Source organism: Dendronephthya gigantea, unplaced genomic scaffold (genome assembly GCF_004324835.1).
Source record: "Dendronephthya gigantea isolate DGI-Jeju-01 unplaced genomic scaffold, DenGig_1.0 000266F, whole genome shotgun sequence".
Lineage (NCBI taxonomy): Eukaryota > Metazoa > Cnidaria > Anthozoa > Malacalcyonacea > Nephtheidae > Dendronephthya > Dendronephthya gigantea.
In genome coordinates, this window is record NW_021163276.1 from 18,461 (window position 1) to 44,308 (window position 25,848).

The window sequence follows — 25,848 nt, forward strand, 5'->3', positions numbered from 1 at the left end:
CATTTTGCAACAAAGTTCAGTTTGCTGCTTCTTCATTTATTAGGTACGGAGAATATCTTTGATGTGTATCTAAACCTTTAATAAAACAAATCGAATTTAAGTTTTCTGTGAAATTATTGAAGAAAAGCGAAGCTAAATCTGTTGTGCCTTGTGAACTCCAGTCTCCAGCTGACAAAAACACGAGTTTTGTTTACTTTGTGAGCAAATTAAGATTTCGGATTTCTCATAGTTAAAATAAGCTATTCAATTTCTGCAAACTTATAAACAGGCGAGAATGAAAGCCCAAATGCACGGTCTTCAACAAAATAATACGGAAAGCTCGTGAAAATATGATACAGCACAAAACGTGAAAGTCGAGCAAAACCAAAAACACGAAAACGAGGCAAATGTTACATCCAAAAATTTCGAAAAGACATAGCATCTAGCCGTGACTTCACGATTAGAAAGCGTCACGATTAGAAGAAATTTTTCCTCACGCATCATCAAACGCAATGAGTAGTAGTACTAACCACTATTATTATTTGACGAATACGTGATTAGTAAACTACGTTTAATTTTGTGCAACGCAGTTAAGTGTTAAACTAATCATTGTTGAGGATTTTAACTACAGAGATTAACGGTAATCTCAATTAAAATTAACGACGTTTTTATGCAACAGGATACTGGGGATTATTACTCCGGCGTCAGCGACGGAGTTAAAAATTCACCCCGGTTTTGTTTTGTTATTGTTTTTGTTTTTTTTTTTTATTTTTCGTCGTCGCAAGTCTGTAATGGCGCGAAATACACTAGTAATTGAAATGTGTATGTGACCGTATTTATCTACGTCCCAGTCTTATCTCCCAAGAGTTGTGGTGCACAGTTTTGGCTAATTTTCCAATGCGCGATTCGATTTCGCTCGCATGATACGGCAATTCCTCCAAGAAGAACAAATAAACCGTTCTTTTCATGCTGTTCGATTAAGTTTAGATTGAATTGGGGAAAGAATATATTTAATACATGTAGACCCGGTCCTATTTTAATAATATCGCTGCTATTTCGCCGTTTAACAAGATGATGTGGGCGTGTATGGGCGCGTTGACACGTCGCGTAGTTTGCACAGGATCGAAGATTTAATACAACTATATAAGCGCGAATTCCAAAGACAAAGTGTAAGACGAAGCGAATGTATCATGCGGTTTATTTACATTTTTGAAAAATTGAACTTCTATACTGCGATGTGCTTCTGAATTTCGCGATCGAACATTTAGGTTCGCAAGGCATCTAAATGCGAATATGTATGCGAAACAATACGCGAACTGTATTGTTCATGTTCAGAAGCTCTATATTGAAGACTGGCACGTGCGCCGGAGTTAACGCCAGAACGGCGTCTTGTTTTTATGTCGTCTTCTCTTCGCTGCTTCCATCAGTTTTTATGGTGACTATAGCAACAAGATCAAGTGAGTGAAAGGGGGAGCAGGTGTTGCAAGTTAGAAGATATCTTAAACGGTTCCAAATTTAAAATGCCCTTCACGCTGCATGGTAGCATTATATCACACCGTGCCTATAGCATAAATGATTTGACTGAGCCGAAATATTGAATTCTAGGAAAATCCAGACTTATAAGTAAAAATCGTTAGAGTTGATTCAGATAATAATTGCGACCACCGTTGGGATTGAAACAGCAATTACATGATTTGTAGTTTGTCTCGGCATTTAAAATTCTAACCTGCACTACCCAAGTTCAATATTTACTAGCATACCTATCAGAAGGCCCGTTTACGCTACACTTAATCTAATTTGGCACGGCAATAGTGATACGCAGATTAAAATCATGGGACAGGGTGAAAAAAAGGTATCCGTACGGAATCTTATCTGTGTTTATGCCATTTCATATCCGTAGTCGCCGGGCTTTTCAGTACCAGTTTGTGGTAAATTTCATACCCAAAAGCTTGGGGACTATGGTTTGGAGTACTTTTATTTTATTTGGAGGAATGGAAACTCGCGAATATCATCCCCATCCATAAAAAGGGTGAAATCTTCAAGGTTGAAAACTACCGTCCAATTTTGCTCCTGTGTGTAATATCCCAAGTCATTGAGCGATGTGTTCTGAAAAAGCTGAGAGACCATATGATGTCCCTGATTAACTCTTCCCAACATGGTTTCATCCCTGGAAAGTCGTGTACAACCCAGCTAGTTGAAGTCTTGCACCACACTGGATCCATTTTAGACTGTGGTAAACTGATATGACCAGGGTTTCCACAATGCAAGGAAATTTCCTTGCCATTGACAACCACAAGGGAGGGAGGGATCTGTGTTAATAGGATATATTATGCATTCTTTTCAAAAGTTCTTTGTCGGGGACAGCCATAAACAAATACGTTGTGGAAACCCTGGATATGACATTCATGGACATGTAAAAGGCTTTTGACAAGGTCAACAATGCAGTCCTGGTAAACAAACTCTAACAATATAACATTGACCGATCTCTTCTCCAATGGTTCACCTCGTATCTTCATGACCGCCAACAGCGCGTTACAACTCTTGGCGCTACTTCCTCCCAAAAACCAGGGTGCTTCGGTGTTCGCAAGGCAAGACCAATACGTTTCCTCCGGTATGTCAACGACTTACCAGATGTTGTGACCAGTTCGTCAGTTGCGCGTTTTGCTGATGACACGAAAATGTTTCGCAGAATTGACTCCATCTCCGATGCCATTTTACTCCAAGACAACATCAATAACCTTGAATCCTGGTCCAAGTCAAGTGGTCTCGTGCTTAACGAAGAAAAATGCAAAAGTCTTAGCATCACCAGACGTAGCCAACCAATCAAACATCCATACAGCATCAAAGGCAAAGAACTTATACATATCTCAGGACAGAAGGATCTAGGACTCGGGATCGCGAGTGATCTAACCTGGTCGAAACATGTTTCAGAGCGATGTGCCCGAGCTAACAAACTTCTCGGACTTGTAAAGCGATTTTCTGGAGAAAAAAAGCAACGTGAGGATCCGCCGGAATTTGTATCTGTCCTTGGTCCGCTCAGTTTTTGGCTACTCAAGCGAGGTTTGGTCGCCTCAAACCGTTACCCTCATCCAACGTGTGGAGCGGGTCCAAAGGAGTGCGACGAAGTACATTTTAAATCTTCCGTACATGTGCAGGGAGACCTATCGGGAACGACTAGCCAGTTTGCGCCTCTTACCACTATCTTACTGGCATGAATACTTGGATGTCTTGTTCTTTTTCAAAGCAGTGAAAGGCTTGGTGGACGTGTCCCATCAGTGACGTCCTCCCTGAAGTCATACCAAACCAGAACAACCAGATCCTCCTGCGGCAACCAAATCTCCTTTCGGCCAGCCAAATGTAAAACCACTACCTACCAACGCTCCTTCTTTATTCGTGTAACTAGATCCTGGAATTCCTTACCAACCACAATAAAATCTCCTGGCATTAATATTAAGCAATTCAAAACCGCTTTACTAAATTATTACCTGACAGCCCTGATTGAATGCTTCAATGAAGAAGATCCGAGGACATGGAAGACTATTTGTCTGAAGTGCAACACTAGCCGTCTCTTACATTCTAAATTAACTTGTTGTTTTTAGAATCCTATCATATTGTATATTATGTTAATTGTGTGTCTTTTTGTTCAAAGGGCCCACAGTAATTGGTTTTCACTGTTGTGGTGTCCCTGCTATTCTTGTCCTTGTTTTGTCCAGACGCCTGTTCGACGTCCTATCATTTGTATTAGCAAAGTTAAATAAATAAATAAATAAATATTCAATCTCCATCATCTCATCAGTGGATTGGACAATATGGAATAAATCTGGAATATGCCTATTTACCAGCAAAACGTCTTTATCGGAGTCTTGGCTTTATGGAGCGATGTGGTACTATATATGTTGATATTCTTTATCGCATAGGGCATCCATTGTGCCGGTACATCTGTCCCAATATTGTATTCGCTGGTCCCTTCTTATTTAAATGTTGAACTAAAACAAGTGCCTGTGTATCTTGATTTTTGGTATCGCTGCGCATTCATTGGACCAGGAAAATTTCGGGAAATTTCTCAGCGTTTATGTTGACATTAAACAGGTGATTGATAAAGTAATTTGTTCTTACCCACATTCAATTTAAATAACTAAATAGAGATTACTTCATGGTTGGCGAGTGCGTACGATTTTTACACACGAGTTGTGAAGAATCGCAAAACGAACGAGTGAGCGTAGCGAACGAGTGAGTTTGCGATCCTTCGCAACGAATGCATAATGAAAATCCTACAAACGAGCCAACCATGAAGTAATTTGTTTATTAAATGTGTATAGAGATCAATTTGACAACGACACGCTTTTAATATACAAAAACACAGCGAGCAACAAAATCGAAACTTTATGCATCAAAACATATTTATTACCGTTCAGTTTCTTTGTAATTTTGTTTAATAGAAGTTAGATATTCTTTTCGAAAGATTTGAGAATGTGCTGAGTGTAAAAATATCTTGAATATGAGAATAATGTTATGAATTTCACTCCTATATTTCGACGCCATCTTGAAAGAAAATGTAAACAAATTGCCGCCAAAATGAAATACGACAATTTTTCACGTGTGAAGAATATCGTACGTCCAATCAAAAGCCGTGTATGGCATTTTTTCACACGTGAAAAACATCGTACGTCCAATCAAATTGCATGAAATTAATTCACACAGTGAAATACGATTTTTATTTCATCATTCTGCTGTGCATAAATCTCTATACACATATAATAATTTAAATAATTCCACCATATCTGGGTGGAATCGTTTCTATATATGCGTAAAACATGCTAAAGCAAAGAAAATTCTATTCAAATTTTATATTGCTCTGATGCATATTTTAGCTTGAATAGAGAATCAAACTCTTTTATATACCAGCACGTGTAAGCTGTTTCAAGGAAAATGAATTTTTTTTGGAAAATGAAAGTCTTTTTACGAATGTATATAACGCTTGTTAATAGCTTTTTACATTTTACCAACTTTAAAACCCAAAACATAAATCTACAAATCTACAAAAAGTGAGAAAACGCAATAGAAACGGTGTGAAACTGCAATAGAAACGGTAGTTGACAGACATTCCAAAGTTAGGAGTGATAGGCGAAGGTCGCAATAAAACGAATCTACTATTGGACGGATTCGATTCAAGTTCTTAAGTGTATTAACACCAGAGTAAAAGATTCGATGGACACCATTGAATCCGGCTAACCGCCCAATAGTAATACACAACGGCTCAAGCTCCATCCCGATGGATGTATTTAAATCGAGATGCTAACCCTGCCAACGATGCCTCCAAGGGAATTGAATTAGACGCCATGATATCCAACGATAGATGGTTAAAAAGCCCTGAACTCCCTCGGATGTTCGAAACCGACTGGTCTCATGGTTCAAGTCGCAGTCCAAGGCATATTCCTGCTAGTGTATTCCTGCTGGTGCATTCCAGCTGGTGGAAGCCGAAGCGCTCCGTCGTTGTTACGGTGTAACGAGGACAATCGGTTGTCAAGAGATACGGTTGTCTCTTCACGTGCCTAACAACGCGAGCGGTGCATATAGAGATCGTGAATGCATTGGATAAAAACTCCATGAAGAATCATATTGATCAAATATATTACAGTCAGTATAAGGCTGACCGCGCGTGTAAACAATGTCGAAGACTGAGTCAGAGGCAGATTTCTGGGCTACCTACATACGAGGTTGCCCTTAAGAGATAAAGAGCGTCAAGGAACTGAGACGGAGTATTGAAGAATGGAATAACAGACCAGAGACTACAAAGAAAAATCAAAAGGGATTTTAACGGCCAACTAGAGAAATTTTTAGAGCGATTTTAACAGTTGGTTTTTGAAAAGGTCCTGAAGACTGTGCCGGGCAACCTAATCTCTGAATTCTCACGAGAAACGGTGACAGTCATCAGTATGTTCCGACTTTCGAGGAGAAACTTAATTAAAGACAGGATATTGGGTACTTGTAGCGGATGGAAATTAGCGGAGAGGACAATGGCCATTAGCGACAGAAGTTATGTCAAGTAAATACAGTTACGTACGCATTGTGAAAATGAAAACCAGTTCAACGGTATCGACAAGAGTGAGACAACGAAAGAAATCGAGGTCAGTTCAAGAGCAATACGACGATCCAGACTTGACCAGTGGCAAAGTTGTTTGACTTGTGTCTGCTTATATGATGGACGGAAAAGAACCATGCTGAACTATAAGCCTGTCCAATTGACAATTTAATTAATCTAACTTTCCTATTTTGGCTATTTCAAAGTTTTGGGTGGAGTTTGGGTGGAGTTTTTGGGTGGAGTTTGGGTGGTGGGTTTTGGGTGGAGTTTTGGTGGAGTTTGGGTGGAGTTTGGGTGGGGTTTGGGTAGGGTTGACTTGTCACACTAAGGGGAAAACATGCTGAAAATATGCCAAAGTGTTTCTTGCTTGAGACCCTGAGTATGATGTTGGTGCAGGGATGGGTTGATTCCTCTAAATATGCCCAATGGTATTGCAAGAAAGAATGCTGAAACGTGCATTATGCACAGTGAATGCAACCACAGTTAATAGAATATACATGGTTTCGAGACTACATAAAAGTACAATAGAACTCATTAACTATGTCTGGAACATTTATGCAAAAATTGTTCCTTATTTGTCACATGTCTATTGTATTTTGAACAAAGAAACCAATAGTAAGGTCTGAATTAACATTTTGTTCAAGTCACAGTTGAAGAGCTAAGCCAAGCCATTGCTATTGGTCAGTTGGGAAAAATACAATAAACATGTGACGGATAGGGAACCATTTTTTGCATAAACCTGGACAATAACATAGATAATGAGTTGTATTGTACTTTCATCTAGTCTCCAAACCATGCATATTCTAATAACTGTGATGCAACTAATCATTTGGTCATGTGTAACCATAGGAATCCCAATAAATATTTTTCAAATAATAAAAGTTTGTCCAGTTGCGTTGTGAGTTCAGTGACATCGGTGATCGCAACCTATACCAGATATACTGTAATGACACTGACCTATACTAAGATATACTGTAAAGAATATATGTCAGTGCTTGCAACGCATAAGATGGCAGCTATTATGCAGTGAACTCCATATATCGCTTATATTATTTCAAAAATATTTATTGGAATTCGTCTTCCTAGTTCCAGGCCTTATAAGCGCGCGAATGCAAGGCGAAGTGCAAGTGAGCTCTATGGTCAGGGGCCGTTGTATAAAAACGTAGTTAGCGCTAACTGCGGTTAAAAAGTAGTTAAAAGTAGATAAAATTAGTTAACTTTAATCAAGTGGTTAAGCCGGTTGTATAAAAGTGTAGTAAACTATCCAGTCTATCCTCAAGGGCATCGTTACTTTCCAAATCGTAGCTATATTTAAAAATGGCGTCTTGAGCTTTTGAGAAGTGAGAAAACATTAAAATCAACACATACCAAGGTTCTGGTTGTCAACCGTTATCCACTCAGAAAAGGCCCCGTCGAAGCTTGTAAACTTTCAATATGCTTTTATTTTTTTTCATTTGGGCAGCAACGGAGTATATTTTTTGCTTCGAGAGACGTGTCAATGCCAAGTTACGATCCTAGCAAAGATTAGCCATCTTCTATTTCAACTGCCACCAGTATTTTGACTCAAAGGGACATTTTTGTATTAAGAGCGGCTTTTTTCGTTGAATTATTTTGAACTTTTTCCTTGTTTTATTGCATTTTCTCTCTTGCATTTCCTCAAATATTTTAGATCCAAATTCGGTCAATGTATTTGTCTTGTTCAACAGCGGTGAATATTTTTTTACACTTCATGTTATTTCTCTGTTTATTATTAACCCACGCAAGCTCCCCCAAGCTCCCCCAAGTTATTAATACGTTAATTAACAATTATTGGATGAGATTGAGTGTGATATCGAGAATTATCAACCCGAAGTTTGCATTATAACGCAAACTGAGGCTTGATAATTCTCGATATCATGCGAAAACCTAATTAAATAATTGTTTTATTTGGTATTTCCTTTTTGGAGAGGAAACCTGCGTCCAGAGGCCTAATAATTAATGCATATAACTGGTTATAATCGAAAAGGATCTCCTACCCTGAGCTATATTAAATTTCTCCTACCCGCAAAATATCACCGCCCGCCATATTTGCCCGAAAAGGGCCTGCGAAGGAGATAGGAAAAAGATGCAAGATGCAAATAATCAAAATTCTAAACAAAGCTACGCACCTTGGAAGAAAACAGATAGAAAACAGGTGAAAGACTAGGTGAACTGGTGAAAAACAGGCTGAACGATTGACATTATTTCATTATGAGTTACTTCGGGCCAGCAGGTTACGAAGATGACTGGGATGATGATCAATTTGACTTCGGTGATCATTACGATCCGGAATATTCTGCACATAATTCCTATCCCGCAACCAAATTTAGCGAGAGTACAACAAATGTGAAATCACAACAGAAGAATGATGCCGCACAAAACCCATCGCTTAAAACCTCGCGATTCAACGGCGGTTTTGGATCACCATCAGATTTGAAATCAACAGTTAATATGGGAACTGCAGGTCGAGGGCGGGGAAAAGGAGGTTTTTCCGAAACCAAATCACAAAACAATGGTAAAACAAACAGTTCTGAGGTTAAAAAAAGTAAAGGACAGGGAAACTTTCTATTTTTGCGGGCAAAGGACAAAGCGTACGTATTTTATATGTATTAAGCATGATCTCTGTGTAATGACTGGATGTGTCAAAACATGTGGCAAAAATGTTGAAAAAAATGACAAAACGTTGGTCAAATTGCTTAGTTAATGGTCAGAAAATATAGTATCAAATTTAACCTATATAGTCATACTTAAAATAGGCTGCTTCCAAAGTCTAGAGGCGTTATAGGCTTTAAAAAATTTTCTAAATCTCTCAACGGATGTTGACCAAATTTCCACACCCATGTCATTTAGATATCATTAGGCTTCAGGAGCCTAATTATTTATATTCATCAGGCTATGTTGAAATAAAGATTCAATACATCCCTGTACCTGATAAGAACATTGGTCGTTTTTCATTATGAAAAGTTGGGCAATATCACATTCATGACACCCCAGTTCCAAATTGCTTGCCAAAATCCTAGCTGAGGATAGAATATTTATAGGATATCAACTTACATATGTGTTGTTTATTCTTATGATTTTCAATGTAATACAATAAAGCAAGAGTGAAAATCGAGCCTTCAGTTCTATTCACATGAAAATATCCCATATATGTAAATGCACATTTTATGAACGCATTTTGAAATCTAAATTTCTGGGGAGGAAGGTACACTCTGTTTTGGATATCCCTTGGGCAAAATCTGAATCTTCTCCCTCATTCCAGGAAAAAGAATTCTGATGAAAAGAACTCTCAAATTGCTGAAGATTTCCGAGCTGCCATTGTCAATGGGGATCTTGGTGTGATTCACAATATCTTGGATAAAGGTGAACTTTTTTTGGCAATAGTGCATTAATGTGTTGACACCTTACATCTTTTTTGGGTAGGGTTTTTTAGTGGCAGCGGAAGATGTGCCATACGGGGGGGGGGGGGGGCTAACATTACAAAGTTTCCGGCAAAAGGGAATTATAGCTGCCATTTGGAATTCTAATTTTTATAGCACTGGTTAATAAAAGTTGACAAATTTATAAATTCTGATATTCATTAAAATTTAGATAGATGCAATATAATATGGCAGCACTCTTACTAAAACATTGGGGGAGGAGATTTACCCCCTAGCCCCCCACTTTATTTATTTCCAGTTCTATCTGTATTACATACATCCTAATAATTATAACCTATAAATATGTGAATGTGCCATGTCTTTATATTATTTAGGAATTTCAGTAGATTGTATTTTAAAATCTGGTTGGACTGGACTGATGCATGCAGCAAGCTGTGGCCTGCCTGAAATGGTCACAGTTCTGACTGAACGTGGTGCGAATGTAAACTTTCAAAAAGGTCAGTTCCATAAAAAAGTATTTTCCTTGCATCAATTTTGCTTGATATATTTGTAATAATTAATTTTTTCATTTTCAAACCTAAACAGCAACTGTGATTGCCATGCAAATTATGCAATGTAATTTGATCATACAGTAAATTTCATAATTATTTAAACTTAATTTCCACCTACAAACATGAAGCAATTTTCACATTAAAATTCCCACCAGAATCACTAGGTATAATAATCATGTAATCCTAGAGGCTGGTAAATCAGTAGGTTAACTGTTAATTGGCTTTAAGGGTTGCTTTGTATTATATAATTTTGTAATAATATATACAATAAATGTACAATTTTGATCAATAGATTAATTGTAATTAATGATTAATTATGCAAAATGTAAATAAGGCTCTTTTGTAGAGAAAGTCAATAATCAGCCCGGTTTTATTTTTGTTTTGCTACTATTGTATATTTTTAGATATGTTTTCAGTAGTGATGGCTGCATGCTCTTCAGACAGTGATGCAGAAGACGGAGTAGCAGAATGTTTAAGCATTTTGATAGAAAAGGGAGCTAAGATAAATTCTCATGACAGGTATCACTGTTCCTTGTTATCTACAGTACTGTGCAAAAGTTTTAGGCCCCTAGTCAAATTACCACTTGTTAATAAAATTCATGGTATTGCAAGACATGCTAGGCAGAAAGACTTCTAGTGGTCTTGCACTTGGAACAGCCACCATGAGAGACCATTATTGCAGCACATTGCCTAGTCATTGACCTAACAAGTTTGTTTGTTACATCTGGATCAACAGCCTCATGTGATGTGAAAATAGTCTCTTTGATTCTTCCACATGTCGAGATGGTCTTTTATCTGACCTCTTCCTCACTTATTCTCAAAAATATTCAATGAGGTCAGCAATCTTTTAGAGTCTCTTATAGCTGGTCAATCACTTTCTTTCAGGCTCTTTTCTGTATGACATGGTGCCCCATCTTACTGGAAGATATAATTTCCACCACAAAGCCATCTCATCTATTAGGAAAGTTTTAGATGCAAGCCAAACATACCATTTTCTGTATGTTGGGACTTTCTGAAAGGTGGAGAGAACTTTGCGGTTCAGACTTTATCTTTGAACAAGATAGGGCACCATGTGACAGAAAAAAAAGCCCAACAGAAAGAAATATCAATCAGTACAGGGCAACGAAAGAATTCTAACCTAAACCTGTTTCAATATCTCTGGGAATAATGAGGAAGAGGTCAGATAGAAGACCATTTCGACGTCTGGAAGAATCAAAGAGACCCTTTTCGCATCATGTGAGTTTTTTGGAGTTTAGTTCCAAACGTAAGGCTCACTGTAGTTGGGTTTTTCTTAAAGTATTTTTTTGTAGGTATCATATGACACCACTGATGTATGCTTGTCGAAATGGTCGGCAGAAAATCGTGGAAATTTTATTGCGTCATAAACCCGACGTGAATAAGCAAGATCAGAGAGGCTGGACGGTAAATTTTGTTTCCTCAGGGCATTACGCCGGGCCAATTCAATGCATACTGCAAATACTCTACCTCTATAATTTGAATTTAAATTCGTGCAAAAGAACTAAAAACGATTATTCAACATCCCCCCTCCCTGAGTTATCATTCCAGTCGGATTTTGCCGGCGGGCCATGCACTTTGCGAAGAACATTTTTAGTATCTGTTGTAATTTTCCAATTCGTTGGACTGCAGCATTTTAAAACGTACAGTTCAATTTGACAAGCTTAAAAGAATACAGTGAACACATAACAGCCCTATGGGTTTGATGTTAACAAAATTTAATTGTCTCGTTAGTCTTGCGGAGCTAATCAAACTTCGTGTAACATCAAACTTTCCGTGTTTAACATCATTATAAGAAAGGCCTCCCGTATCACCAATCGAACCTGATTTGCTGGACATTGATTCACTTTAGGCTCTTGGATGGGCGGCTAGTCGTGGCAAAGGTAGGATAGTGCGAATGTTATTGGACGAAAATGCAAGTCCTCGATTATACACGAACGATGGACAGTCCGCTGAAGACTTGGCGTATGATGGAGGCTTTACGGTCGTAAGTTTGTTTTTTATGCCAGCATGTAAAATACACACTTAGTCGCAGCATACCATGTGTTATATATAGTTCAGATTTTAAAATTTAATATATTGAATCTAGCCGTTGCAGAATTCAAGTTTAGATAAGTGTTAAGAATTGAAGATTGTTGCGATCACTTGCATGCTTATATTACATCAAACATTTTCTTGGGAATAAAATGGAATTTAGAATTGGTGTTAGGTTTTGATTGTAGTGTGAGAGTTGTTGGGAACTTTTATTCAGTTAGTCGCTAAGAATTCAAATTACTACAATTCGGTTCATGGGGAATTAATAAACATTTTTGTCAACTACATCCTTTTCGAAATTTTTCAAATTCCTTCTGCATTAGTGGTTCATACTCGGTCTTCAAATAGATAATATTGAAATGAAAGTCCCTGAGTGTCAACTAAGAAGTGTATGATAACCATGATTTCGACATTCAAGTCTTGCAGTCTTCTGATTTCCGCATGACTTACCTGACGTTTAGGTCGCAGATGTTCTCAATAGCATTGTAAATCCAGGAAGACGCATAGAGCAAGCATTGTAAGTCCTTAGTTTATATAGACCCATAAAATTTACCTTATTACGTCAAAAAAACAATACCAATTTAAATTGGTTACCTCAAATATACTTGTTATTTTATTAGGTAAATAAGTTATTCAATAAAGAATTATCGATTGACGCAAACCAATTCTTTTTTATCAAATAGAATTGATCCAGAGATGATTAAAAAACAACCGATTTGAAATTAGCTGTTTTTAACTGTTTTTACAGAGTATGTTTTGTGATTGAGCGTGGTTTAAATGAAAGAGAATGACGCGCCCGGTCTCAAAACTCTGGAAGTAGTATATAGATTTCCGATGCATTATTTTATATTATGTAGACAAAACAATACAGGATCTGAGATAAGACACGGCGAGAAAAGGTGAATACAGTATAGTGCAGATGTTATTATTTTTTATGTTCTTCGAACTATATATGGAGAAGTATCATGCATGTCAATCATTTCCCCCATGCATGTACAGTAAATGCTATTTATTAATAGTAGTGAAATACTTTCATATTACTCTATTGACATGACAAAATTAAAGTATATAATTTTACCTTTTATGCAGGTTGGCAGTACATTTCTCTCGTATTATGTCTGTTAGTTTATTAAGTCTATTATAGAAAATAATTTTAGGACCTTCGTCCTGATATCCCTCATCGCCTTTTATAATCCAAAGATAAAGGAGATACTCTCCTTTTAGTTAAGACATTGTATTTTAGCAATCTGAGTCTAGTAACATGTGCATACATACTGACATTTGTAGTGACTGCGTACGATATGGGGATTTAGAGCTTTTTTTATTTGGACTGGAACTAGGCCACCTTGTTCCCCTATTCCAGGTATATGTTGTAAACTACTGCTGTATTTTTACTTTCAGTAATATTCAATATATTATTTTACGCGTGCCTGTTCTGTGTCATATCTGATATACTACTTCTGGCCACATCCTAAATCCACCGTATACCGCACTCTTTCTATCAGAAAGATACGATTAACCAGTACGATTATTGTAACGATACCAATATTTTTCTTGCAGGATCACAAAATAACTTTTGATGGCTTTCTGCAATTAACAGATGCGGAACTTCAGCAGGTCAGATTTTAAATTCAATTCGTACGCTGTTGGTCTACGTCTTCTAAAGTAAATCCTTACGTTTTAGATTGGCATTAGTCAAATCGGTATTCGTAAGAAGATTTTAACAGCTACGCACGATGTACATACGAAAGAGTGGGATTTATCTAGTCTTCCATCTGAGGCGACCAATCAGATAACGTAAGGCTCATTTGCAGCTATATTTCCTGATATTTTTCTTCCTCTAATTTTATTGGGCGAGTGTATAGGAAGCGAGGATATTATTGGAATACAATTTTACATTTCTGGCGTACTGATCATTCAATTTCAACTGCATTTTTTGTGTATATAATAATATAATGATTCCTAATATATTCGACATCTCGGGATGCCTACCGTTTACTTCGGGAATCGCTAATTCCAGTTGGAAAAGCCAATGGTACAAGAACTTTCCTTCGAAAAGTTTAGAAATTTTCGATACGAATTCCTTTGTATCATTTGCCTTTCCGACCAGAATTTCCTATTCCCAAAGTTAAATGGTACATAAGTACCCCAGCATACTGTATGGTGCATTTACTTTCATCGTAAAGCCTGTGAAAAATTCTACCATCTAATATCTAACAACCCTTCACACAAACTTTCTAGCTTACTGCAAGAGACTCTGTTACCTATGATTTAAGATGTAGGCGTAACTTTCAACTACCTATTTATTGCAAGAAGCAATAGATTTTTAATATATTTTATTCATGCTAGTATCAGAGAATTCTCGTAAATTTGTATATAGTTTTATATTCTATTCTACTTAGGTTTTAAATATGTCTCGTAAGACGTCCTTAATTAATTATTACATTGTTATGTATTTTAAATAGTACAATAACTTTTGTGTTTATGTACATGCAACACGTAATTCAGTTTGTAATAGCTGCAAAGTGTTAATTTGAAAAAATATCTATTTTCCTTTTCAGGAGCGACGATTTAAAGCTTGTTCTAGCTAATGTAGAAAAACATCTTCAATATATCAAATGCAGTATTGGATACGTTACCAAGTCTTTGGTTGGAGCAGCTGGTCCAACCACCATCATACAGGTATCACCATTTAAACAACTGCGCTCTTTTAAAACAACTTGTAACGACAAGTTATATATGTACGTATATATATATATATATATATATATATATATATATATATATATATTATATATATATTTATATATAACCTCTTCTTCTGTATAGTATACAAACTTTATTGATTGCACTCATGAAGGCCCGGGTTAACGGACCGAAATCTTTCCAGTAATAAATGCTAATTTACTTTATTGAATATGTCCCCATGCATGCATAGCGTTTTTACTCGTTTGTGCGCCGCATTTGCGATCATTTTTTCTTAAAGAGCGCCGCCCCCAAATGAGCACCGCAGTATAATTATTTTCAAATTCGGCGCTTAATCGACGCACGTCGGATTTGTTGAAGACGCTATTGTTAAAATTTTCGTAAGGCGCTGGTCAATCGTGAAGGCAGAGACTCAGAGATTGTTACAAATATGATAATTTTCAGGATACCGAGCATTGCCGGCAGTTTTTGGCCAGAACTGAGGATGTATTAACCGAAGTGAATGGAATATCTGACGAAATATTACGATTACAGTGTTCTGTTGAAGAGGTAACTTCAAAATCATACTTGGGCGAAGTCATTGTATTCCTTATAATATAATATTCAGGAATACCAGGGCGGCGAAACATCGTGTGATATACTTTAGGAGTGGGGTCCGCGAGATATATAGGGTCTACAGATATACGTATAAGATCGACGCCAAAAACGTTTTTGCCACTAATAGAAATAAGACGGTTATTTTGCACGTTGGTATATATTTTTATATATTATTATTTACTTTTTGTCGTTTATAGGCATTTTTACATTGATATATCATAGGCAGCCCGGTCAATGCGGGTACCGCAGTCCGCATACTATCTTATGTAAAAGTGGATTTCCTTTCGCTCTTTGTTAGAATGTGACAAATAACTTAGACAAAACTTCATATTTTTTAAGTACGTGCTGGGTGACAGAGATCTTAATTCCATCCTCTCATATTTCACGGCGTTAATTTATTAACCTTTTTTTGCAATAGCTTGCTGCACACAGCATACAAACGACATTAATGCGTCTAACTACTCGTACGAACTAAAATACACAGGGGGCAGTACGCGCATCAGATATACATCAGGGGCCGATTGTTCGAAAGGCGTTTAGCTTAAACGGTGGATAAGTCAAACATAGAAAACCAAATTATTTATTTATTGAACTGTAGGTTTGAAACCCTAACTTTGTTATCGTCATCGTATGTCGTTAATTTCCGTTTTGTTACTTCCTGCGACTACACGCGCAGCTGCACACAGTTTAATGTTTCATTGTATTGTATATCACTGTCAACTAGAGTATGGTCACTCTACTCTACAATTGATTATTTACGTTCATGTTCGAACTCTATCGACGGTATTCAGCAGCAGTTTGGTGTGTGCGCCAACTAAAGTAAGACTCTATCTTTGTGTTATTATAGTTTGTAAACATATGTAGCTACGTTAGTTGATTTATTCGTATTTAGTGCATGCCTGTTATAGTATTTAATTTGCCTAGATTGCATGACTTAGTGCGGTTTAATTCTTGTATTTTTAGTTCGAACGTTACCCACTATAATTCTATTCCGCGATCACTCTATTCAATATTCCGTTACCGGATTGATCAGTTACCATATACCTTCAACCGCACAGTATTATAAACTTTATCATTAAAGATACATTTTATAACCATTATCCGCGCACGTGTTATCCTATCATCGTGGTTAGCGAATTTAGTGGAGTTCAATTTGTGGCGTTAACGGCACACCAAAGCAGCGTAGCTCTCAGAAGAATTTGGGAGTTACATTAGTTCGAATTTAGTTCGAATTCTACTCGTTTGCATCGTCAGAATCAACGCTCTATTGTGCTTCAACAGTAATAGTATCCCGCTAGCATTGTATGCGACGCGTTGTAAACCATCTGGTTCAAATCTCATCACGGCGCGGCGATAAACGCGACCTCGGCCAATAAACATTGTCTATCGCGAACCTTCAACTCGCAATGGAACAATCTATAGCAATCGACGACCTAAAGAAGGCTCGTAGCAGCGCAAAGGCCAACGTAACGCGCAAAGTGAATCGGATTTCGGAGTCGATGCTTTCAAGCGACAGTGTTGACGTTGTCAAGGAAATGTCAATAGAATTACAACATGCTACAAGCGAATTTAAGGCTGCTCATGAGGCATACAACAAACAATTAACGAATGAAGACGATTTGGATCAGTCTGCCAGCTATTTTCATACCGTGTTAGAACAAGTGCGCGCCATAGAAACACAAATGCAATCGTGGCTCAAACAACAATGCATTGACGTAATCGTACATCCGGAAGACTCAGCTAGCAACGTGGCATCGTATACCTCCTCGCGCGCTAAGTCTAAGACCAGCTCGACAAGAAGCTCAGCAAGCGCGAAAGCAAGAGCGGCAGCAAGATAGCAGCGCTTGAAGCTAAAGCTGCGTCTATCCAAGAAAGGCAAGAGCTCGAACTCGAAGAGCTTAAACTAAATCAAAGAAAAGCCAAACTCGAACTTAGGACTGAGTTAGCGGTCGCTGAAGCTGAACAAAGAGCCTACGAAGAAAGCGAAATCGAGGAAATACGCAGTCGTAACGGCAAAAGTGTTTTGCATAGTTCGCCACCGGTCCAGCGCAAGTTAAATCTCACCGACCAACGACTCGAGAATGCCCCAAAGGTTTCTTCAAGTCCCGAAGCTAAGCCCGCTGCCGTAGACATGTCTGCACGTCAAACACTCAACCCTGAAGCCCCCGAATGGCGCGCTAACGCCGCAGGGCTACGAACGCTCGTACGTCAACGACCTTTCTCAATTGGATAAGTTTCGCGAGGAATCGTTCCAAGCGCTAATGACAACGCAAGAACGTCAGAATGGGGTGCTACAGCAGCTAGTCCAACAGCAACAAGAAAGCGTAATGGCGCTCACCTTACCACGACCCAGTTTACAGACGTTTAACGGCGATCCCCTAGGTTACTGCGACTTTGTGCGTGCGTTTGAACATCTGGTAGAGCGCAAGGCAAACGACCCCAGCGCAAGACTCTACCTTTTAGTGCAGCACACTTCCGGAAGCGTGCAGGAATTGATGCGAAGTTGTCTGTCCATGCAGCCAGAGGAGGGATATAGAGAAGCGCGACGCTTGCTTAAGGAGCGATACGGTCAGAAATACAAGATCGCCGCCGCGCACGTACAGAAACTCATCAACGGGGCCCCCATCAGAACAGAGGACGGCGAGGAGCTGCAGAGATTCTCCATCCAGCTGGTGAGTTGCACCAACACATTGAAGGAAATTGGTTACATAGGGAAACTGGACAATCCAGAAAACCTAAAGAAAATCGTCGATCGCCTGCCGTACCCACTTCGCGCGAAATGGCGAGACGCGGTGGACCGTATTGTGGAAAAAGAAGAAAGAGACGTGACAGTCAAGGACCTAACAGATTTCGTGACGATGAAGGCCAGAGCAGCCAGCCATCCTGTGTTCGGTAAACTTGAAAGAGCGTCAGACAAAATCACCGGCCCAGGAAATCAACGACCACGCCGTAGTGCCAACGGTTTCGCAACGCAAGGGGGCGAGCAAACCTCGACCGAAGCCAGAGAAAAGTGGTGCCCACTGTGTAAGATGGCCCACTGGCTGTCACGCTGCGAAAAGTTCCGGAAGCAATCGTTGGCCGAAAGAAGACAAGTAGTCAGAAACAGCAAACTGTGCTCAACTGTCTACTGCCAGGACATTTTGTTAATGCGTGTCCCAAACCCAGTTACTGCAAGGTGCCAGAATGTGAAACAAAGCACTCGACGTTTCTGCATCCGAGGTCCGAGAAGACGCCCGAACACGATGCTGATGCAACACCCCCTGTAGACGTAGAAACCAGTCAAGAGAGCGTAGCCAACGGAAACAGTACGCCAGCAGACGAAACCCTACACAAGCCGATAGTTTGTACGTTCGAATGTCGACCAAACCCAACGCGCCAAGATACGATTCTGTGACAGCGCTGGCCATCGTTCCTGTTCGCGTCAAGGCATCTGGCCATGGTGCATCTAAGACGGTGGAAACGTATGCATTCTTGGATTCGGGCTCGAATACATCATTCTGCACCGAAGCCCTGCTCGACCAACTCGACCTTCAAGGCCGCAAGACGAGTCTGTCGCTGACGACGATACAAGGTAAAAACTCGCTCGTGCAGTGCTCCCAGGTGAGTCTTGAAGTGTCTTCACTGGATTCAGCAGCACAGCCCGTTAATATGCCAGTGGTGTATTCACGACCATCTCTACCAATCTCCCGCGACGCCATCAGTAACCAGGAAGATGTAAACCGCTGGCCACATCTTGAAGGATTATCCTTGCCAGAGATCGACGCCGAAATCGGCCTGCTTATCGGAAGCGACGTCCCGAAGCAATACAACCAATGGAAGTACGACAAAGTGAGAGCGGAGGACCTTTCGCGACTCGGACCATCCTAGGATGGGTACTCAATGGCCCTCTTGGTAGAGGAAAGAACACGTCAGCTACGTCCAACTTTTTGCAGAGCACTGCTCGTCTTGAGCAGCAATTCCAGGACTATTGCAACTTGGAGTTCAACGACTCGTCCTACGATGCCAAACAGTCAATGTCGCAAAATGACAAGAGAGCGCTGGAAATCATGGAGGAAAGCGTCCAATTGAAGGAGGGTCATTACGAAATCGGGCTGCCATGGAAGAGTCATCCGCCGCAACTCAAAAACAACAGACCGGTAGCGGAAAGACGACTAAGTCTTTTGAAGAAGCGTCTTCAAAGAACCAGAAGTACACGAGAAGTACAAGGGCTTCATGAACGATCTTATCAAGAATGATTACGCCAGCAAAGTCGAGAACCGCGAAGTCGACCAGTCAAGCATTGCGTGGTACCTGCCACATCACCCCGTGTTCCATCCTCAGAAACCCGACAAGGTGAGAGTGGTATTCGACTGCTCAGCCAAGTATCACCAGACGTCTCTCAACGACCAGCTCTTACAGGGGCCGGACCTTACCAACTCGCTTGTTGGCGTCTTGACAAGATTTCGCGAGGAGCGCGTGGCTATGATGTCGGATGTCGAGGCCATGTTCTACCAAGTCCGTGTCCCTTCTGAAGATCGTAAGGCTCTGAAATTCCTGTGGTGGCCGGACGGCGACCTGGATCAACCAGTGCAGGAGTACGAAATGAACGTACACCTATTCGGAGGTGCCTCATCGCCCAGCTGCGCAAACTTTGCCCTGCGGAGAACCGCCCAAGATAACAAGGCCGAATTCGACCCAGAAACAACCGAAACTGTCGAAAGAAATTTCTACGTTGATGACTGCTTGAAGTCCATTCCAACAGATCCGGAAGCGGTGAGATTGGCAAACCACTGCGGGAATTGTTGGCAAGGGGAGGATTCAGATTAACGAAGTGGACGTCCAACTCTAAAGCCGTGCTGGAGTCACTACAGAATCAGAAAGATCGGAGCAAGTCAAGGACATGAACTTGGACAAATCTATTCAGAGAGCCTGGGTGTTCGCTGGAACGTATCATCAGACAAATTCGGTTTTCAGTATTGTAGTGAAAGACCGTCCCGCAACCAGACGAGGCATTTTGTCGGTGGTCAGTTCCGTTTTCGATCCGCTGGGATTTGTCGCTCCGTTTGTCCTTAAGGCGAAACAAATCCTGCAGGACTTATGCCGCTTGAAGCTCCGTTGGGACGACCCAATCCCGGACGAACACCTGGCCCGCTGGCAATCGTGGTTGAAGGAACTGCCGAAGCTCGAGGATGTGCAAATAGATCGGTGTCTCAAGCCTACCAATGACGCCAAGATCAGTTCGTTCCAACTGCATCATTTCTCTGATGCGTCGCAAGACGGCTATGGAGCCGCCACCTACCTACGTGTAGAAGATGAAGCCGGCAATATCAAGTGTTCGTTTGTAATGGGGAAGTCCCGTTTAGCGCCAATCAAACAAGTTACGATACCTCGTCTGGAGCTTTCAGCAGCTGTTACAGCCACGAGACTGGAGAAGATCTGTCGGGGAGAACTCACGCTCGAAGTGAACGACACGTTCTTCTGGACCGACAGCACGTGTGTCCTACGCTACCTACAGAACAAAGATAAACGATTTCAGACCTTCGTTTCCAATAGAATTTCTACGATACTTGATGCATCTTCTACTTTCCAGTGGCATTACGTCAACACCCTTGCCAATCCAGCCGACGACGCATCTCGTGGCGTGCCAGCGACACAACTCCAGCGATGGATACAGGGGCCGGATTTCCTGAGCAAGCCAAGGGCCGCTTGGCCACAGCCACCCAGTGATCTGAGCTTGGTCATTGGAGACAACGACCCCGAGGTCAAGCGACAATCCGCCACGTACACGAACAAAATTTCTAATCTACATCCACTTGCAGAGTTAGTCAAGCATTTCTCTTCTTGGAGTCGGCTGAAAAAGGTCCTAGCGCTGGTTTTGCGCTACCAGGCGATCCTGAAACGTCGCGTCATCCAGAAGAAGTTAAATCCTGCTGAAGCGATCGGGTTTTCAACGTCCATCACGCCTATTTCCGTGTCCGAAATGGTCAACGCTGAGAAGGAAATAATTCGACATGTGCAGCAAGAATGTTTCAGCGAAGAACGAGAATGCCTAGAAAGAATAAACCAAAGTAGCGATAAAGATCGCAAGAACGTAACGGTTAAGAAATCGAGCCGCGTGTTCCAGCTGGATCCAGTATTAAAGAATGGGTTGGTACGTGTCGGCGGAAGACTGCGGAGAGCACCAATAAACGACAACGCTAAACACCCTATCATCCTCCCGAAAGACCACCATGTTATTGGACTCCTTGTAAACCATTACCACCACATCGCGGGTCATTCCGGCGTCGAGCACACGCTTTCCCTCATCAGAGAAAGGTATTGGATCGTAGACGGAAGATCAGCCGTGAAGAAGGTCATCGGCAAGTGCCTCAGCTGTAAGAAACGTCAGTCAACAGTATGCAATCAAAAGATGGCCGACCTGCCAGAAGACCGGGTAACGCCCTCGCTGCCACCGTTTACGTATACAGGCGTCGACTGCTTCGGACCGTTCGAAGTAAAACGTGCGAGAAGTCGTGTCAAGCGGTACGGAGTGCTCTTCACTTGTATGACAACACGAGCGATCCATCTAGAAGTGGCCCACACGTTGGACACCGACTCTTTCATTGATGCTCTCCGACGATTCGTGGCAAGGCGAGGTCAACCTATGGAGATCCGCTCGGACAACGGAGGAAACTTCGTCAAGGGTGAACGAGTGCTAAGACAAGCCATTGACGAATGGAATCAAGAACAGATCCACGACTTCCTGCTTCAACGAAATGTCAAGTGGACCTTCAACCCACCCGCTGGATCTCACTTTGGTGGAGTGTGGGAGAGGTGCATAAGAACCGTAAGGAAGGTCATGAAGGCGCTGATGACGGAACAAGTGCTTCACGACGAGAGCCTCAACACGTTGTTCTGCGAGGTAGAGTCCGTGGTGAACAGCAGACCGATCACGAAGCTGTCAGATGATCCACGGGACGAAGAACCACTCACCCCAAACCACTTGCTTCTATTACGTCACCAACCCGCCCTTCCACCCGGTGTTTTTGGAAAGGAAGACAATCAGAACCGAAGGAGATGGCGTCAAGTGCAATATCTGTGCAACCTGTTCTGGAGACGTTGGGTAAGGGAGTATCTCCCCTTACTGCAGAAAAGACAAAAGTGGAACGCTTCGAAGAGGAACGTGGCAGTCAACGACATCGTTATGGTGCTAGACGACAGCAAACCAAGAGGAGTATGGCCCTTAGCTCGGGTGTTGGAAGTGTACCGCAACAAGCGTGACGGACTGGTACGATCCGTGAAACTGAAGACAAGCAGCAACGAGTTGGTGAGGCCTGTAGACAAGATCGTCCTCCTAGAAGAAGCCGCCTGATGTTGGTATGAGATCGTGATAAACATTGTTATTAAAACTAACGCTTTATTCATTTACTTATTTAGTTATTGACATTATTTCGTGTTTCAAACCATTTAAAAAACGGTATTGTAAAGGCTCGTAGTACCGCCTTTAAGGGGCCGGTATGTTGGTTTGAAACCCTAACTTTGTTATGTTATCGTATGTCGTTAATTTCCGTTTTGTTACTTCCTGCGACTACACGCGCAGCTGCACACAGTTTAATGTTTCATTGTATTGTATATCACTGTCAACTAGAGTATGGTCACTCTACTCTACAATTGTTATTTACGTTCATGTTCGAACTCTATCGACGGTATTCAGCAGCAGTTTGGTGTGTGCGCCAACTAAAGTAAGACTCTATCTTTGTGTTATTATAGTTTGTAAACATATGTAGCTACGTTAGTTGATTTATTCGTATTTAGTGCATGCCTGTTATAGTATTTAATTTGCCTAGATTGCATGACTTAGTGCGGTTTAATTCTTGTATTTTTAGTTCGAACGTTACCCACTATAATTCTATTCCGCGATCACTCTATTCAATATTCCGTTACCGGATTGATCAGTTACCATATACCTTCAACCGCACAGTATTATAAACTTTATCATTAAAGATACATTTTATAATCATTATCCGCGCACGTGTTATCCTATCATCGTGGTTAGCGAATTTAGTGGAGTTCAATTTGTGGCGTTAACGGCACACCAAAGCAGCGTAGCTCTCAGAAGAATTTGGGAGTTACATGAACAACTGAGCTGAAATATTTCGATGTAAATAGTTTGTCAATGGAAGTATACATATTATATATATTAAATGCATAAGATGTAGGTTCAGTCATTCACGAGATGTATGAGAGTGTTTTTAAACTTTGGCTTATCCACCGTTTAAGCTAAACGCCTTTCGAACAACCGGCCCCAGGGGTTATATATTGCTGTTTCACCGCCCTATCTCATATACGCCCTGCTAAAACCAAGCCGCGTTTAATTTATCTTAATCACGATACAGATGACTCCCTTAGCGTGCCTTCTATTTGCAGCATGAGCTGTACATCAAGCTGAAAGACCTTTTCTGAAAGAGAATTTCTAAAAATTAAGCTAAGATTGCTTTCCGCCGAGGGTCTCAAATTGTATAGGCGATTTAAAAAGTCTAGAATGAAATTTAATGTTCATTTAGCGTATATATATTAAGAACCAACGGACGTTTTTTAAGGAGAAGGAATTAAGAGTTAAAAGGTGAGAAATAAGTTTTTGCTCCCGTTTTGTTTTTTAGATATCTTCAGGCGTGCCAAATGTCGCAGCTGATCTTATATCTAAAAACTTAGACAAGGACAGAAAACAAAACAATTTGACAAACATTCATATTTTGATTGTTGCCGGTTGTTTAGGACTTGGCTTGACTGCTGCATTGATACTCAATGGTACCTCGAGAACCTAAAACCCTTTTTATTTAAGTAGCATGCATGATGCACTTTAGTTTAGCTGCACAAAGTTATGTTGTAAAAAGTGCTAAAAATATTTGTTGTTTAATTTGTACATGGAAAAAACGAATTGGGTTAAAATATTGCATAAACATCCCCCTTACGAAGCGTCATTTTCTATATTCTTCGTTTTAAACTATGGATTGGCAAAATATGTCGGTCAGCCTAAACTGCCTTACCACTATTCCAAAACCAACAACAGTTCGTGAATTATTGATATATATTCCCTCCCTTCCCACATATTTACCCCATTATTTCGTATATCTCTTTCTCGCAGATTTTATCTGTAATTACCAATTTATTTCTCGACAAGTTTCTAAGGCTACCGAGCCACCGGGCGGTTCGAATCTCGTTTAAATCAAAATTTTCATTGTAAATAATGCATAGTAAGATAAGGTTGAATAAATAGCCGTAGGCTTCCAACCATCACCAGTTATACTTGTAGTAAAAACACGGACGATTACGTTCAAGTTGAAGGGATCAAGAAGAGGAAGGTACTGTTCCTCATCATGATTGGGTAATAGTTATATTCGGTTGATCATCCAAATTAATGTTTATGGAAATTTAGGGGAATTAGTGGATAGATGTGGATAATTAGGTAGTGTATATTAGTACAACATATATTAGTACAACAAAACTTAGTAATGGGGGCGTCAGTCGGGGCCGGAGGGAGCTGGTTGCTCGGGAAGGCAGGACCCGCGGGCGGTGACAAGAAGGTAGGCTTAAAAATATTACTACTGTACTCAATTGTTCCTATTTATTGTCCTATATTTTACTCCTATCTATCCCTATCTTTTTCTAAACACAGATATCCCTAACGATATCACCTAAGTTATCCCTAACACTTCTAAATTTTTAAAGAAAGCTTAGAAAACGTACAAACCTTAGTAGATTTTAACATTGTCTTATGTTCTTGCTTTCATCATTCCTCTATGCCTTTCGTGAAATAAATTACTTCAAAGTTTAAAGTGGAAGTCAAGTCCAAATGTATACAAACGATTTGTTTACATTTTGAACTTCTATATAGCCTACTTTTTAAAATACGTTATGTTGTCCGAATATCTAACAACATTTTGGTTCTTAAAGTGAATATGAACTAGTGCTTATAACCATAAAAATTCGATACATGAGAAATTTGGGCAAAATTTTTATTTGAGGACCTGAGCCATATTGTGGTTTCAAAATGATTATTTAATTAAGACCCGCATAGTGAGGAAGTAAATTCCAGTGTGATTACGAATAGTGTGGCATTTTATTACATGTATTTAAATGATAGTCTTTGGCACCTAGTGTGGGCTAGTATTTCTAGATAATTGCTCAGTAGAAATAATAAGAAAACGCTTTTTCTTATTCATTTATCTACGACTCGTGAACCCTGATTTCTTATAACTTCGCACGAGATTACGGAGTTGTGAAATTATAATTAGTGTAAGTGGTTATTTACTGATTATAGGATTATTTCTTACAACTTGCACGAACGTGTATAAGTACATGCGTATTTATACAGTATAATCGGTTCTTTTTTATCCAATATAACATAGCCGACTTGTCTGTAGCAAAAATACAGAATACTATCCTCAAATAAGAGCAAATCCTACTCACCAATACCATACATTTCATATTTGTTCTCATATTCTGTTGTTACAAGTGGCTATTGGAT

The 25,848-nt window shown here is 40.1% G+C and overlaps 1 protein-coding gene across 1 annotated transcript; it reads left to right on the forward strand.

The window, feature by feature from the left end:
• The first annotated feature begins 8,115 nt into the window (after positions 1–8,115).
• On the forward strand, positions 8,116–24,211 carry LOC114541100 (ankyrin repeat, SAM and basic leucine zipper domain-containing protein 1-like). Its single transcript, XM_028561077.1, has 14 exons — positions 8,116–8,670; positions 9,342–9,442; positions 9,834–9,956; positions 10,415–10,529; positions 11,321–11,432; positions 11,878–12,012; positions 12,521–12,576; positions 12,917–12,958; positions 13,347–13,422; positions 13,620–13,676; positions 13,744–13,856; positions 14,621–14,741; positions 15,210–15,314; positions 23,981–24,211. Exons 1-14 carry the CDS (start codon positions 8,291–8,293, stop codon positions 24,143–24,145), a joined length of 1,701 nt encoding a protein of 566 aa, XP_028416878.1. The 5' UTR covers positions 8,116–8,290; the 3' UTR covers positions 24,146–24,211.
• The last annotated feature ends 1,637 nt before the right edge of the window (positions 24,212–25,848 follow it).

Excerpts from the sequence above, each read along its gene's own strand:
- LOC114541100 (XM_028561077.1), top strand. The coding sequence starts at position 8,291 with ATGAGTTACTTCGGGCCAGCAGGTTACGAAGATGACTGGGATGATGAT. Across the intron at positions 11,433-11,877 it reads AAGATCAGAGAGGCTGGACG|GCTCTTGGATGGGCGGCTAG; the intron begins GTAAATTTTGTT and ends GATTCACTTTAG. Across the intron at positions 12,013-12,520 it reads ATGATGGAGGCTTTACGGTC|GTCGCAGATGTTCTCAATAG; the intron begins GTAAGTTTGTTT and ends CCTGACGTTTAG.